Below are 16766 nucleotides of genomic sequence, written 5' to 3'. Positions count from 1 at the left end.
AAACTCTTCACTCATTGGGTGTCTATATACACAAACACAAGCACCTGATAAAATCTGAAGAAAAAAAATCAAAACTATTTGCACAAATAGATCACACTACAACAGAATATTACAAAAGTAATCACCCCTGCTCATCTCAAAATGTTTCCAGAGAGATCTGTGACGAGAAGGCGGGTCTCTTTCTGTGGTTTTTACTGGATTTTGCAACGTAGAAGAGAACATTGTAGGCAGATGAAATGAGGCTTGGGGAATTAGTGTGTGTGTTTCTGAAACTGAAAGAGAATGATGTGTGAGAGTGTGTGTGTGTGTGTCTGAGAGTTGGAGAGTTAGGGTGTTTCTAACAGACAAGAGCCTTTAGAGACTGTTACCTTGTAACGAACGAGAGACCGTAGGTCATGTGACCACCTGCTGTATTGGAGGGGTGGACTTTGGTTCTGTCTTTCAGCACGTGAGTGATGCAATGATCTCACCCTGAGTCCAGCTGTGACTGCACTGGGGGACAGAGAGGCCTCTGTCTCCCCGCAATGAATCCTGTATCGGTGTCAGGATGTGGATGGTGTGAGCAGCAGGTGTGTGTGCTTGTCCTCGATCAGCATCAGGATATGGGTGGTGTGAGCAGAGACTGCACTGCCTTGACCTCCTTTGGACCACTATTCTGATGAGCACAGCTATCAGCATTACAACATACTGTAACTGCATTAGCTACACCTTAAACAGTATACAGTACAATACAAATGCCGTATTGCAAAACCTAAATCACCTATTAAACACACTTATACATCACACTCATACAGATTAGAACCAGTAACTCAGGATGCAAACACATCACTTATACATTAAAAATACAGGTAACTGCGAAAATACAGGAAACACTTGAGGGATACAAAAAGCTTGAGGGATATAGAAAGCGGTTGCTTCCACACAGGTGTGGTTCCTGAGTTGATTAGGCATTTAACCTCCCAGCATGCTTGTCTGGCATGCTCAGTTGGTCATTGTTTCGGCTGTCTTGGCTAGAAGAGCAAATCTCAGTGACTGTGAAAGTGTTGGGGCACGTTTGGGTAGGAGACTCAGTGTCTAAGCCAGCTGAACTTACAGGGTCTGCTGGTTGTTGTTTTCACCTTAAAATCAGCACCCAATTGAGACCCAAGACACCAGGTGAGTTGAGTTATCTGTGTAATCAACTGCTCTAATTGATTCATGAAGTGCAGAGTAACTATGGAAACCAGCAGACCCTGTAGCTCTCCAAGACCGGGGTTGGAGACCACTGATGTAGTGTAATGAATGAGTTCCAGATTTGACTGAGTCCAAAGGTTTTCTTAGGCATATGCATTACCAAGGCAGCTAAAGGTGAAATCGCCCCTAGCCAAGGGCATCGTCCTTATTTTTGAATTTGAGGATTGTGTGACCAGAGAGTGTTGGTATGGTAACCTGCTTCAAGACCTTCAGCTTACCGCACCGCACTGTGCTTCACGAGCGGCCTAGCCGAACTACACCCGCTACAATAGCATACACTCGCAGTCCAATATAAATTATGTGTTACACAACATCATGTCTTATATATGTAATTTACTTTTACATTGCACTTGTAAAACCCAAGCATTCTTCAGCCTTTTCACTGTTCACCACTGAATTTTGGAACAATGCTATTTTTAACTCATGTTTTAAGGGATGAAAGCTATTCTCAGAGCAGAATGACTGATGAACTTCAAAAGGGGTTAAGGGGGTGGTTCACAAAGGTAAAAGTAGTGTTGAATTTCGTAGGGAACTATGTTAGTTTAGTAAGCGAGTTATGGACTAGCAATGCTAACTTGGCTAGCATAACAAGCTACGCTTGTGTTTATCGGCTTGCTTACTAACAATCTAGCCAGAAGTATAATGCTATCTACAAGGGATCTAGCTATTGTGTCTGGGATGTATGTGCATAAACCGGAAGGAAACTCAGAAAAACTTCCCTTACACTAAGGGCCTTAGCATCAAAGGCCATTATTTACCAGCATCAAAATGACATGCAGTTTGCTCTAAAGCCTGTAGTTCCCAGTCTCTAACCAGTGTCTCCATTTCAATTTTTCTATATTTATGCTGAAATCCCAGCTGCAGTTTCTCTCTCCGTCCCCATTCCGGCTGATTTAGCTTCCTGAGAGACAAGATGTGTTTCTTTCTCACGCTCCAGAGGACCAGCGCAAGTTTCCTTTAAATCAACCGTGTTTATCATCTGCAGAGGGAACTCCAGGACAGAATGGTGGGCTGAGGTTCCCTGAGGCCTGTCTAAATCATTCAGTGAAGTTTTGGCTTCCTACCAAAGGGTGCACCAGCGCCTCACAGGATCACAGCGGGCAGGCTGGCACACTGGAGTGAAACTGGCATCCCGTGCAAGACAAAGCGACACTAATCCACAGGAATTACAGAACCCGTTTACAGACAAAGCTGGAGTGTTCTATAGATGCTACTGACACTCAGTCAGAGGATAGAAAAGTGAGATATGCGCCCAGCTCTTTTTGTTTGCATAATTTTGTTTTTGTTTTTGTTCCATCCTTCCCTCTCAGAGGCTTTGGCACATCATTTCTGCAAATTTTAAATAAAAATAAAGTTGACCTCCTGAAAGGTGGTGGGGGAAAAAAAAAGATTGCACTCCCTCTGTCCTAGCCCCGTGTGGTGGAGCAAAGGTACTGCCTGTCTTCCTGCTCAGACTGAAGAACCATCTCTGCCCATTGCACTTCAGCTATCCGTTGCTCTTTCCTCTGGCACAGGAGGAGCGGGGATGAGTCGCGGGCGGCCGCTGGGGCTGCTCTCAGCAGACTGGAATGTGGATGGCTGTCGTCTTTCTTTCCTGTCGTTCATGGAGACGTGTTGCCTAAAGGAGTGCAGACGCAGAAGTGATACGGCGGCAGGTTTACTCAAACTGCAGTGGAGAAATCTGTCTGCTGTCAGGGCCAGATGTAGTCAACAGCACAGGATTGCATTAGCACAGCACATTAGCATAGAGCATTAGCACAGCACATTAGCATAGAGCATTAGCACAGCACATTAGCATAGAGCATTAGCACAGCACCTTAGCACATGGCATTAGCACAGCACATAAACACAGCACATTGGATCAGCACATTAGCACAGCACATTGGCACAGCACATTGCCGCAGTACATATGCACAGCACATTACCACAGCACATAAGCACATGGCATTAGTACAGCACATTAGATCAGCACATTAGCACAGTGCATTAGCACTGAACATTAGAACAGGTAATGAAAGCATTAATGCAGGATATTAAAAGGAAACTGAAGTTGAGGCGAATGCAGAGTTCAATGCTTGGAGCTCTCGGGAGACTTGACATCTGAATTGGACTGAACGCAAGGTGAAGACACTGAGGGCAAAGAGGCTCTGGGTGAACTTAGCTGCTCGCATATTTCCTCTGATAAACTGGACAGTGCCCCATTTGTTTAGTACGAAAAAATTGAAAGCTCATTTTGCTGCAGAATACAACACTCTGAATTTGTATTCTGTCTTTTCTTCTTGTACTGGCACTCTGGACCATCTAACAGCATAGCATCCCACTGACCGACTGGTTTCTGGGAAGAGAGTGTCCAGAATGCTAACCAGCTGCTGGATGATATTTTCTCATGTGAGTTATGCGGGCCATCTCTTACTCATTCTCCATGATAAAGGCTCTCTGGAGATTTACGTGGGGACCGTTTCTTTCATCAGTTTTATGAAGGGACCATTGTATATAACAACATTGAAAATACAGTTTTAGTCGCACTGTTCATCATCCAGCACTGAATAAAGCTGGAGGTTTACCCATAACCCCACTTGCACACTGCCCATGTCACACTGTACACCCCTGTTTTTAAAGAAAGAAATAAAATAATATATTTTGTTCACTGAATTTCAAAACATGATGAAAGTATTTTTCATTATCAAGGGTAATTCAGTCCTGTAATCTAACGTGTGTCTACATTTCAATATTTCTATTTTCATACTGAAATTCCAACTGCAGTTTCCCTCTCTGTCTCCCTTCCAGCTGATTTAGCTTCCTGAGAAAGAAGAAACGTCTCTGTCTCATGCTCCAGAGGACCAGTGTAAGTTGCTATTAAATCAACCACGCTAGTTTATCATCTCCTAAGGCTACTCCGAGTTTCATTTAACGCTGAGAAAGCGAGAGAAACAGAGAGAGAGAGAGAGAGAGAGAGCTACACATCTGTATGTACTACTATACCCTACCCTATGTAATGCTGGTGCTGAAATGGTTTACTCTGTTAGCCTGAGGGGTTGGATAATTTATCTGTAGTCCATTTATCTGTTGATAGATGATGAAAATCAAATCCATTTACATGAGCGGTCATGTGAATTTATGAGTGATTTCCATTTCAAGCAATGTGAAAAAACATCATTATGTATCAGTCATTACACATCAGACTAATGCTCTTTACCAGCTTCAAAATGACAGACAGATCACTGAAGGGTCTTTCATTCCCATCATTCCAGCTGCAGTTTCTCTCTCTGTCTCCATTCTGGCTAATTTAGCATGAGAGATGAAGAAGTGATTCTGCCTCACACTCCAGAAGACTAGCGTAAGTTCCTATTAAATCTGCCATGTTAGGTTATCATCTCCAAAGGCAACCCTAGGACAGAATGGTAGGCTAGTTTCCTGAGACCTGACTTTATTTAGCCCAGAAACACAGCGCTAACTGCACACACACCAGCCAGCCATTGTGTTTTATCAATAAATTATGATTTAAATCAACACGAGATGAATCACTGGAAAATACTAAATCACCTTATGGCATACAGTAATGCCGCTCATACAATACTAAAATGTTAATGTTACTCATTCTGTACTCAAACATTAATGCTGCTCATATTGTACTCACGCAAAAAGTTACCCATAGAGTGCTCGTACAGTAATGCTATTCACTCAGTACTCATACAATAAAGGTACTCATACAGTACTCAAACATTAACGTAACTCACACAGTACTAATACAGCAATGTTACTCACACAATTGTACATTACAAAATGTTGTACAATGTAAATTAACGTTGCACATACTGTAATGTTACAGTAATGTAACTGTGCTAATTAAAAGATAGCAACCACTTCTTCCTAGATAACACTAAAACACCCCATGGAGAGGTGCATATTTATCAATATTTTATTATGGATTAATTGATCAATTACTGATTATGAGGCCATATTATACAGAAAGAAGTAGTGCATATGTTAGGTTATGGTTAACTTTATGAGTAGACTTTTGGTTGGGTTACAGTCAAGATCTAAAATAGACTTGTGTTTGGGTTATGGTTAACACCATCAGCAGACCTACGGCTCAGTTATGGTTAAGATCATGAACAGATGGTGACTGGAGTTTGATTAAGATCATGAGTGGATACCAGTGCCAACTGTGACCGTTAGCCCTGCAGGACAATGCACACTTGGTACTACCATTGCCCAGAGTGGGAGGGATTTAGCCAGCTGGAATGGCACCAGTGACTCCTGTTGTGTTTGGTTGGCAGTGTTATGAATTTAATATAATATCTGAGAGACCAAATGTTTTTAAAATCTGAAAATCATTGTGTGTGAAATATCACAATGAGGAGTGGAGATTGTTTTTGCAACCTGAATGTTGCTGCTCTGGAACTCTTGAAACCCTTGAAACGTGCTGATTCCTGGAATCACTACAATACCCAGCAGCAGAGGGACAGTGAACTACACACAATCAGTGATCACTATACTACAATACCCAATAGAACATGGACAGTGAATTTAAAATCATTGTAAAATCAGCAATCAATTCAGACACAAGAAACCAGGTGATGCCAGTTAACTGTGTAATAAAAATCTTTAATGGATCAATTAAGTGCTGAGTAACAATTAACAATGAAAACCCGGACTAAGGTTGGACATTCTAACTGTACATCATGGCTTTTCCACTAGTTTATGATTTCACTGATTATCTCAAGAGGGAACAAAAAAAATTATATATATATATATACTGTATATATATATAACAATGCTGATTCAGTACAGTTACAGACATGGCAATGATAGTTCAAGTAGTCCAGATAATCTCAGATAAATAAATAAAGGCTTCAATAGATTCATGCATCCCTCCTGCTTCTCTTCTCGTGGTGTACAATAGTCAATCACAAAGCCCCTCACTACAACAATGTGTCTTTGTGGGGACACTCTGGCGACCTTGTGGGAACGTTACAGGGACGTTGTGGGGACGTCGTGGGGATGTTTGTAGGATGTCGTGAGCGGACTCTCAGGACAGTCCCACACTCAGGACGGGAGCGAGACAGAGCAGCAGGCTGTAGACAGGCAGGGCGGCGCTGGAGAGCAGGGTGGCGTCCTTCGATGCGTGGACTTTGCGGTTGAAGGTGTCGTGAATGTGCCGGAAGTTGTTGTACAGGGGAGCAGCGCGTTGGGCGCCTTCTTCCGAGTGGTACACCCCCGAGACAAACTGACTCAGCTGCACCAGCACCGAACACGAATTGTAGCACATCATTACATTTTACATTACACTGTAGCACATTTTCATCTGCAATCTGCAATACAACTCATGACCTGTTTCTACAGTTATAAATCATGTAACGAATACTTTACGAGAGTACTTATTAACTGTGAAACAGTTCATAAAAAGTGAGATAAGTGACCAGGCTGTGAGATGCAAAACTGAAAATCTCACAGCCCATTCACTTCTTTTTTTTTTTTTTACGTTTCAAAGTTAATAAGTACTGTATTAAAATATTCATTGCATGCCTTCATAACTTTCATCACACTGTTTTGAAGTATTCATTAAAGCATTCATTACACTCAATTAACACACACACACTCAATAAAAACACATGCATGCACGCACACACGCACACACACACTTTCTTCAGAAGATTGCCACACTCTTCTAAACTGGAAGGTTTTGACATGCCAAATAATTCATAACTACTGGGAAGAGTGCTTTGGAACACACACTCAATACACCCACAAAAGCAGTCTTCTCTGTAGTTAAGCAACATTTTGCATGTCAAAACCTTCCAGTTTAGAAGAGTGTGACAATTTTCTAAAGACGATTTTCTTTCTTTCCGTCTTTAGAAGATTGCCACAGTGTGAGTGTGTGTGTGTGCCTGTTTACTAAGTGTGTGTATTTATTTTGTGTGTGGGTGAATGTGTATTGTGCGTGTGTGTGTGTGTGCGTGTATGTGTTCATACCTGTTTATAGGAGATGTAAATAGGGACTTCATACACGGTCCACTCAACAGCTTTGGAACATGGAGGAGTGGTGAGGCTGCCATGGTAACGGTAATACTGGCTCATGTTCTTCATGGGCAGAAGGCTGCTTAGCGGAAAGGGCGCGACTTGCGCAGTTTTCCCTGCAGAGGGGGGTGGGGTTAGCACACCAACATTTCACCTGATTGGTTGAGGTATGCCAGGAGGAGATCAGTGTAAGGTACAGGCTCACCTTTATAGGCCACTGCAGGAACTAAATTGGAGAGGACACTGAAACTGTCACTTTCAGCCTCTGCCACCTGCAGGTCAGGTCAAGTATTACAATTACACATCACAAGGAAACACCAATTACATGACGTAAAGTAACACTCAGATGCACACATTCATGTTCTCTAACACATACACACGCACACCATCATTCTCTCTCACACAAACTCTCCCTGTCAGTCCCTCACACACACACACACTTTCTCTCTCTCGTTCACACAAACACACGCGTACTCCCTCTCTCAGTAACGGCAGCGTACATCGATGAAGACTCCCAGCACGGCGATCCCCGTGGGGTCTTCCAGGGCCGCCGTGAAGTTGGGATAATACACAGTCTTCATGTTGACAATGTGCATCTGTGAACACAGAGGGCGCTCTGCTCATACCACTACGGACTCTGAAAAACTACCCACCGTGCTTATGAGTGTGCATGTGCAACATCCTAGTGCTATCGTCATAGGTCACGATTTCTCATTGCTTTCCTTTTCATGGTTTCCGAATAAAATTTAAGTAGTGGTAGTGGTGGTGATGGTGATGATGGTGGTGGTGGTGGTAGTGATGGTGATGATGATGATAACACTGTTCATGAAGGTTGTGCGTGTGTACCTCCATGGGGTATCTCCTGCCATTGATGGTGTGCTCCGACCCGTTGGTGGAATTACTGCCCCAGTGGAAGTGCAGCTGCAGAGTGGTGTAATTTCCAGGCAGACCTCCACCTCTCACCTCCATCCCCAACTCCACCTGCAGCACAACTGCACCGGAGACACACTCATTCAGAATGCTGCGGCTCGTCTGGTCTTCAACCTCCCCAGACACTCCCACGTCACTCCCCTGCTCACTACCCTCCACCGGCTGCCTATTATAGCTCGCATCAAATTTAAAACATTGGTCCTAGCATACCAGGCAGTCAAGGGATCAGCCCCAGCATACCTCCACAAGATATTCGAACCCTACATGTCAGCCAGATCCCTCCGTTCTGCTACCTCAGGACGCCTAGCACCTCCCCCTCTTCGCACCTGCACTTCCAGAACACGTCTCCTGTCTGTTCTGGCCCCACGATGGTAGAATGACCTCCCTGTAGAGGTCAGAACAGCTGAGACACTGACCCATTTCAAACGACGACTGAAGACTCACCTCTTCAGGCTGCACCTCTCCCCATCCCTCCCTACACCCCTGTAAATGACTGTAAGCTTAGGGTTGTAACTAGGCAGCTGTTTCGTAGGTGACTTAGGTGCATTAACTGTCTTAACTACTGCTTGTATTTTTTCCATAGACTGCGTTGTTGCCGTTCTTGTTGTTAGTGTTAATCAGTTTAACCTTCAGGGTCCAAGTTGAACTATGCGGTTGTTCCCTGCACTTGGACCGATACTTCTCTCTAGGGGTTTCGTCATACTTGTTCCTGGTTATGGTTATACACTTTGTTGTACGTCGCTCCGGATAAGAGCGTCTGCCAAATGCCTGTAATGTAATGTAATGTAATGTAACACCCACAGTGCCACTAAGCTGCTGCCCTCACCTCCACCTCCACCTCTAACTCCACCCCCAATCAATCAAATACCCCACCCAAAGTTTTGGTTTAGCAATACGAATATTCACTCAAAAAAATGCTCCAGGATAGGCTGGAAGGATTTTTTTCTCGAGTTTAGACGTGCTCACCAGTGTGGCCGTTGTTCTTCAGGGTCCACTCCCCCGGCTGCACCGTGTCGAAGCCCTTCAGCTGCAGCGCTCCCAGGGACATGTTCCGGCTCATCTGCTGGTCCAGGTTGATCGGGGAGTGATGCTGGTCGATGATGGGGTGGCAGGAAGGAAATTTGTTTCCCCAGGAATACGGGTCTAACATGGAGACAGGGTAGGCATACTAATGAAGCATCATTACATATTAATGAGTGTATGTGCATAGTAATGAAGCAGCATTTCATATTAATGAGTGTGTGCGCATATGGTAAATGGTAAATGGTAAATGGACTGCATTTATATAGCGCTTTTATCCAAAGCGCTTTACAATTGATGCCTCTCATTCGCCAGAGCAGTTAGGGGTTAGGGGTTAGGTGTCTTGCTCAAGGACACTTCGACACGCCCAGGGCGGGGTTTGAACCGGCAACCCTCCGACTGCCAGACAATCGGTCTTACCTCCTGAGCTATATCGCCCCTATATATATATATATATATGCCCCCGCATATTAATCACATGAGTATTACATATTGATGAGTGTATGCGCATATTAATCACATGAGTATTACATAATAATAATAATGATAATAATACATTTTATTATATATAGCGCTTTTCATAGTCTCAAAGACACTTTAGAATACATGAATACATACAATGAATCATACAATGCAGAAAATAAATATTACTGAGTGTATGCGCATATTAATCACATGAGTATTACATATGATGAGTGTGTGCGCATATTAATAAAGGGTTCCACATAATATAAAGAATTGAATACATATAAATCAGCAAAAAATAAATATTAGTGTGAGTGTAAAGAAGTGTAAAGAAGGAGACTAAATATTTATAGTAATAAACTGGGGGTTAAAAGATTAATTGCAGTGTCCTGACTTGACATTGTATGTGTCGGCTTCACAGGTTCAGTTTCTAAATTAAACTAGCGGAAAAGGAATGAATTTAGAGCATTTTGTTGAAAGCATGTGACAGCGAATTACTTTGTAGAGACTAGAACTAAAAATTATTGTGGGTTGGAATAGAGAAGGAGGCAAACACTCAAAGCCAAAACAGAATACATTTTTTTCTTTTTTTTTGAGGGGGGCGCTAAAAAATTAAAAATGACCAGAGCAAAATTAAAAGTTCTGTATTTGTCGTTTTATTTAACTAAATAAAACTAGATAAAGTAGGCCATTCACATGAAGCACAAAAAATTGTGTCTGTATGCTAAAACCCAGAAATTATATGGTTTGCGATACTACTACTAATAATAATTACTACTGTAATTATAATAATTATAATAGTATACTTACTGCAGTATTCTTCATCGTAACAGAAGTCGGCTGAAAGTAGAACATATTTAGTAAGAGCAAGAGCAAATAACTGCAGTCTATGGCATTATGTCCTGCTTTCGTTGTGCTCATTGATTTTAGCATTGTCATTATAATAGAGAATAATGTGCACGTTTACATAAAAATAGGCTTTGCTTCAGAATCGTGACAGATGCTAGGTAAAGTTCGCTATAGTTCGAAATATATTATTTACGTTGGAAGAGAGACATAGGCTATGTAAATATGTATACTGATGTTAAGAACTGTCCAACAGGATGAAAGGGGTTAAAATAAAATTACTCACCCGCATATGAATTTGCAATGAACGCCGTGAAATAAAGCACAGTTTCCAAAATATTCATGGCCGTCTCTCAGTCTGTTAAAGTGTCAGTTAGTTATTGTGTCAGTGTCAAAACCAACGAGACGATGTAAATTGCTATCGTGGCTCTGTGTATGGGAAGATGATGGTAGATTGAATTCTTTCTGGAGTTGTCCACCTGGTCGAGCCGGGAGTTGAGCAGTTAGGCTAGTCGCATTGTCCGCCAGGGACTGTGACTGAAATGAATACCACGACAGAAGAGACCTTTGCTAAGTGCGGGGGTGACGCCTGTTTAAGCCTTAAATATTTGCGCTGCTATGATCATATGAGCCGTATCCTTCCCCTGATACATATTCAACAGGTTACAGTGGCAGGATTATCCGAACTGGAACCGCTGAATGTCTCCAAGTTCACGGGACAGCACAGTTAATTTCAGATGAAACATTTGAAAAAAATTTGGCATGGTGGTGCGAAGGACAGTGAAGATGCTCCGAGTGCGACATCAGAATTATAAGTAGGCTGAAGTTAATCTTATGCGTCTAAATATTTTCGATTTCAACTAACACTGGAGAATCGCATGTTCGTTAATAAATAATCTTTAACATGTGAAATAAAATTTAAAACAAAATTTAAAAAAAGAAAAACTAGAAAACTTTCCTTTCACAGGCACAGTGAAACGTATTTTATTATTATTATTATTATTATTATTATTATTATTATTATTATTTTCTCAAGCAAAAATGATACTAATGTGATAAGAGAATAAATCCAGCACACAAACTCAGCTGAAAGAACAGCCAGCTGTGGGGTGCAGGGTGTGTGGGGGCACCGCAGTGGTAGGCCTATAGTGACTACATACAAACCGCTAATTATTTTTAGGCTCAGCGGAAATATATGTGGCAGGTAGGAGAGGCAGGTCATAATGTGGCAGGTAGAAGAGTCAGGTCATAATGTGGCAGGTAGGAGAGGCAGGTCATAATGTGGCAGGTAGAAGAGTCAGGTCATAATGTGGCAGGTAGGAGAGTCAGGTCATAATGTGACAGGTAGGAGAGGCAGGTCATAATGTGGCAGGTAGAAGAGTCAGGTCATAATGTGGCAGGTAGGAGAGTCAGGTCATAATGTGACAGGTAGGAGAGTCAGGTCATAATGTGACAGGTAGGAGAGGCAGGTCATAATGTGGCAGGTAGGAGAGTCAGGTCATAATGTGGCAGGTAGGAGAGTCAGGTCATAATGTGACAGGTAGGAGAGTCAGGTCATAATGTGGCAGGTAGGAGAGTCAGGTCATAATGTGGCAGGTAGGAGAGTCAGGTCATAATGTGACAGGTAGGAGAGTCAGGTCATAATGTGGTAGGTAGGAGAGTCAGGTCATGTGACAGGCAGGAGAGTCAGGTGTGTTCAACAACAGAAACATATCTAATGAGTGCCTAAAGTGTGAGAAACATATGAGCTAGGGGAGTGGAGGGGCGTTCTCAATAAGGTTTATCCATTTAAGGATTAGTGCCGTTCTCCTGCGAGGGGGGCAGCTCAGCCCATTCAGACACCAGGAGAGGTGAGCTCAGTGTGTAATTAATTGTTTTAATTATTCAGTTAAGTGCCAAGTAATAAAGCAGACTTGTACAACCAGCTCCTCGCGTGTCACTTAACACCGCGGCTGGAGACAGCGACAGGCCCGCAATCTAGGAACACGCTGCTCGGTATCAGTAACGTGGAGGAGGTACCGCTACCCTCCCCATAAATGACCCCATCCTTTACAGCGAAGTCTTACACCATTCAGCTATGCTGCTGACGTAATGCTGCTTGACTAATATTTCGCGAAGAAATTCCATGAATTCATGATCTAAGCATTGAGGAACTGGTGTGAGCTGCAGGGCCAGGGGCCAAACACTTTTACATCCAGCGTTTGATGGGCTTTCAGAGACAGGCTAACGTGCTAACCCCCAGCATCAAGCCGTGTGCGTGTGCGTGATACGTTCATGCTGACTCAGGTCGTCTGGAGTCACTGAACCAGGCTATTTGAAGGGGTTAACACTGCATTACATTACAGGCATGTAACAACTTTTTACACAGCATTTAGATTGCATCCATTTATACAGCTGGATATATACTGAAGCAATGGAGGTTAAGTACCTTGCTCAAGGGTACAACGACAGTATCCAACCTGGGCCTATACGTTAAAAACTTGCAGGCTCCTCTCGTTCTGTGCGGCCTGCTGGAAATAAAACATGGGAATTGAACCTGCAACCTTCAGGTTACAAGACCACCTCCTTACCCCATTATACTATCAGTTCTTTAGTGTCAGTTCTTTAGGGGCAGGTTTGGGTCTAGGATACCAGTACCTGTGAAACTGTATTTGGCCTATATGTTTAAACGTTTCCAGCTCCTCCCGGACTGTGTGGCCAGTTGGACGTAAATAGTCACTGGCTCGTCTGTGGCTGGCACTGTGTGTGGGCTATAGGGTGTAAAATTGTCATTGTGTAAGTGTACAAGAACTTCAGCTGCAGTGGTTCTTGCATGCAGTAATGAGTAAGAGAAAGGGGGGAAAGAGTGACGGAGAGAGAGAGAGAGAGAGAGAGAGAGGGGCTGAGCAGCACTGCAGGAGAGGGAGTCTGCTCAAACCCCAAGGTCGAGCTACACTGAGCTGTCATTCTCCAGCATTGGACAACACCAAATGCTCTTCTTTCAGGGATTCCCCCTATGACACCAATGCAGCTTTAAAACAGTGAGCACCTTCACAGCGATAGCGCGTTCACTAGCTCTTCAAGACTAGTCACAGAGGGTGACTCAGCAATATGTCCTGTGCATGTGCTGTAGCCAGAGCTCGCACAAAGCATTAATCCTTTATCAACATCCATCTTTTATGCACGGGGCCAGGTTACACCCTTTGGGGAAAACCCAAAGATCTGAAGGGACTACCAGAATAGAAAATCTCACAGAGGGGGGGTTTGGGTAATTTCAGAAACATGATCAATAACAGCCCCCCCCCCCCCCACCTTGTGTGGTATTATGCAACTTAGCCCGGCTCTGGGATTAGTCTCGCTTCCACCCCGTATGAAAGGGGGGGGAAGCTAGTTTCGGTCGGACATTTCCAATGGCTATCGCTGTGATCTTTTTCCGCCGGGGAAAGGAAGTTCCCCTTTCGCGGGATTTAGGGGCTCTGGTTTCCCCGCACCGCGTCACTCTGCCGGTCTCCTGACCCGGCCGGGTTCCCCGCACCTCGCTCACGTCCCGGTTAACATTTGGGACGGCTGGCAGAGGGATTTCCAGGTATAGTCAAAATATCAGGTTTTGGCAGGGTTCCGAGGGTTAAAGTTCCCCCAGGCACACCCCCCCCCCACACCCCTGCAGAAAAAAAGATGTGGATGACTGCCTATAATTAACAGTGCAAAACTACTGTTATTTATTTTTGTTTAAATTTAAAAGGATATTGAGAAAAATAAAATAGGAGGCTTTGGACAGGGCGTTCTTTTTATTGTTTATTAATGAGGGCTCACCTTTTTTTTTAAAAAAAAGCTAAAATGTCACAGTTTGTTTAAAGGCCAGAGTTCCACTTTATCTTCCTTTATTGCTTAACGCCACAAACTACTAGACGGCAGCGATTCAGGAAGTATCTATGCTCCAAATCTGCTTGCTCATAGAAATACAAAGCCCTGTGGTAATGGGATCTACTGGGCTCTAAATTAGACAAAGAGCATAAGAGAGAGTTTACCCAGGGGTCCTCAACTCTGGAGGCCTGGGGGGTATTTCACTGAGTGAGCTAACTCAGTAAACCAGGTTTATTTCACTTAGCCAGGCTTGCATCCCTGCTAATTCAGTTTCATGAAGCATGCTTCATATGATCCATGCTATGTTACCCTGGTAACAAAGACTGGGAAACTAACCTGGTCCTGGTCAGGCTAACTGTAGTTAATCAAAGATTTCAAACTGGTTCGTTGTTTCGTTAAAATTACCATGGCTAGAAAGCAGTTAGTTCAGTTTTATACTTCGTTGGCCCCGACACTGTCTTGCATTTAACTTCATATCATGAGTGACAATTTCAAATGTGCTTCTGCACTGATAATAAATAAATCATAAAAGAATTTTAAAAAAAGGGAAATTAATCAAAATCTGAAAAAGGACAATAGGTTCTGTAACGTAATGGTAAAGGTAAGACTGCCTGTTATCATTAGAAAAGAGCTTGAATAGAATAGAGGCAAAAATTATTTTCGATTCCACCTTGGTACAGTCAAAGCAGACTATCCATCCATAAAGATTTCACAGGATAGGCCTACATACCTGTCGAACATCTTACATTTATACCCCCCAAAATATCACCTTGTTTCAAAATGGAACCTTGCAAAATAGGCCAAATATATGTGTTCATATTGGCATTGAAAAATCAGTCTTTTCTGATTTGAGTGCATACATTTTTCAGTATGTGTAGTCCCCTGGGATTTAACCCACAGCCTTTGCATCGTTAGCATGATGCTCTACCATCTGAGCCATAGGACTACAAATCTTTTCATATTTAATGTTGTGGCTTTTAGACCTCTAGGCCTGGGCAACTACCTGTTATTTGCAGTTCTTTGCATGCTCTGAACTAGGCCTTGAAAGCCTTAATAACTTCCTAATTTTAATAGCAATTTGCCTATCAAGGCAATTAGGATACAATCTGTCTCCACTAAACACTGGTTCACTAGTAGTTCAGATCACGGTAAAGTATTTCATATTGGGATATAAAAACAGTCTTCGGCCATCATTCATGCACTTGAAGAAATGTGGCTAAAATGCCAGACAGCATAAATGTTGGGGCTGATTAAGTAATTAAGGCCAGAAGTTGGCATGAAAAGCAGAAACAGACACGACCCTCATTGCCCGTCTCCGATCCTAATCATCTCCCAGTAAATAAGAATGAAGAACAAAGCCACTTCATGATTAAACAATTATCCATGAGCTCACAGGACAAAGTGAGACTGGTTCAGAAGCGGAAAGACTGTCTTGGGACTGATTGGGAATCCCCCCTCCTGTTAAGATTGAAATGTCAGGTTAATTCAAGACAGGCCATTTCAAATAAGCCTGGATTTTCAAAAAGGTCACTTCATGAAATACCCCCCACCCCCCACCCTTATCTTCAGGGCCCATTGGTTTTTGTTTTCAGCTTAAAATCAGCAACCAGTTCAAACAAGAAACCAGGGCGAGTGAGGGAGTTAACTGTGTAATGAAATGCTTTCATTGACCAGTCAAGTGCTGAGTAACAATGAAAACACCCCCGGACCAGGACCAGGTTGTGGGGACCCGAATTAGTCAAGACAGAGTCATGCAAACAGAGGCCAGAGCCGGGGTCAGACAGGGGTGACTTCACAGGAAAGGTTAAAGAGAGAGATGATGATGCAGAAAAACAAGAAGGAATAGTACAACATGACGGGAAGCTGAAGAGCGTGGACAGCACTGGGGGGAAGTGACAACGAGCCTCGAGCAGAACAAGCCATAAGAGGAAGAACAGGAGAGAGACAGACTGACAGGGTGCAGTTTTCGAAAGGCCCCGTCTGCCGAAAACGAGCCAAAAATAAACAAAGCGACAGAGGAGGGCGAAATCTAGATCACTAAAAAAAACACTCACAATGTCGCTCATTCTTTCTGCACCGAAACTTGGGTTGACTGATCCGTCTAAATTCTGGCTTTTAACATTTATATCCCATAATAACCCACAATTAAGAGATCTGAGATCGAATTACAGATTGAGCCAGTTATCCTTGATGTAAAGCCCTGATCTCTACACTAGGGTGGACCCACGTCAAATGAGATCTACCCTGCAGGTGAGACTGTTCAATTGGACCTAACGTAATTATAGTCAGGAGCGGTTTATCTAGCTCATGATTGTGCATGGTCTTCGCCATGAAGCCCTATTTGGAGAAAACTTGGCTACAGACCTCCTACTGAACCACGAGTTCAAACTGCAGATCATGAATACTTC

General features: G+C 43.1%; 1 protein-coding gene across 1 annotated transcript; it reads right to left on the bottom strand.

Annotated features, from left to right (window-relative positions):
- Window positions 1-5820: 5820 nt before the first annotated feature.
- car15 (carbonic anhydrase 15) lies at window positions 5821-11266 on the bottom strand. The gene is made up of 8 exons (XM_035390336.1): window positions 10802-11266; window positions 10480-10509; window positions 9151-9327; window positions 8101-8246; window positions 7755-7850; window positions 7460-7526; window positions 7210-7370; window positions 5821-6472 (listed from the first exon to the last, which is right to left on the bottom strand). The coding sequence occupies exons 1-8, from the start codon at window positions 10857-10859 to the stop codon at window positions 6266-6268; spliced, it is 942 nt and encodes a 313-aa protein (XP_035246227.1). The 5' UTR covers window positions 10860-11266; the 3' UTR covers window positions 5821-6265.
- Between the last annotated feature and the right edge of the window lie 5500 nt (window positions 11267-16766).

The sequence above is a fragment of the Anguilla anguilla genome, chromosome 14 (assembly GCF_013347855.1).
Source record: "Anguilla anguilla isolate fAngAng1 chromosome 14, fAngAng1.pri, whole genome shotgun sequence".
In the NCBI taxonomy this organism is placed as follows: domain Eukaryota; kingdom Metazoa; phylum Chordata; class Actinopteri; order Anguilliformes; family Anguillidae; genus Anguilla; species Anguilla anguilla.
This window is presented reverse-complemented; position numbering and strand designations above follow the sequence as displayed.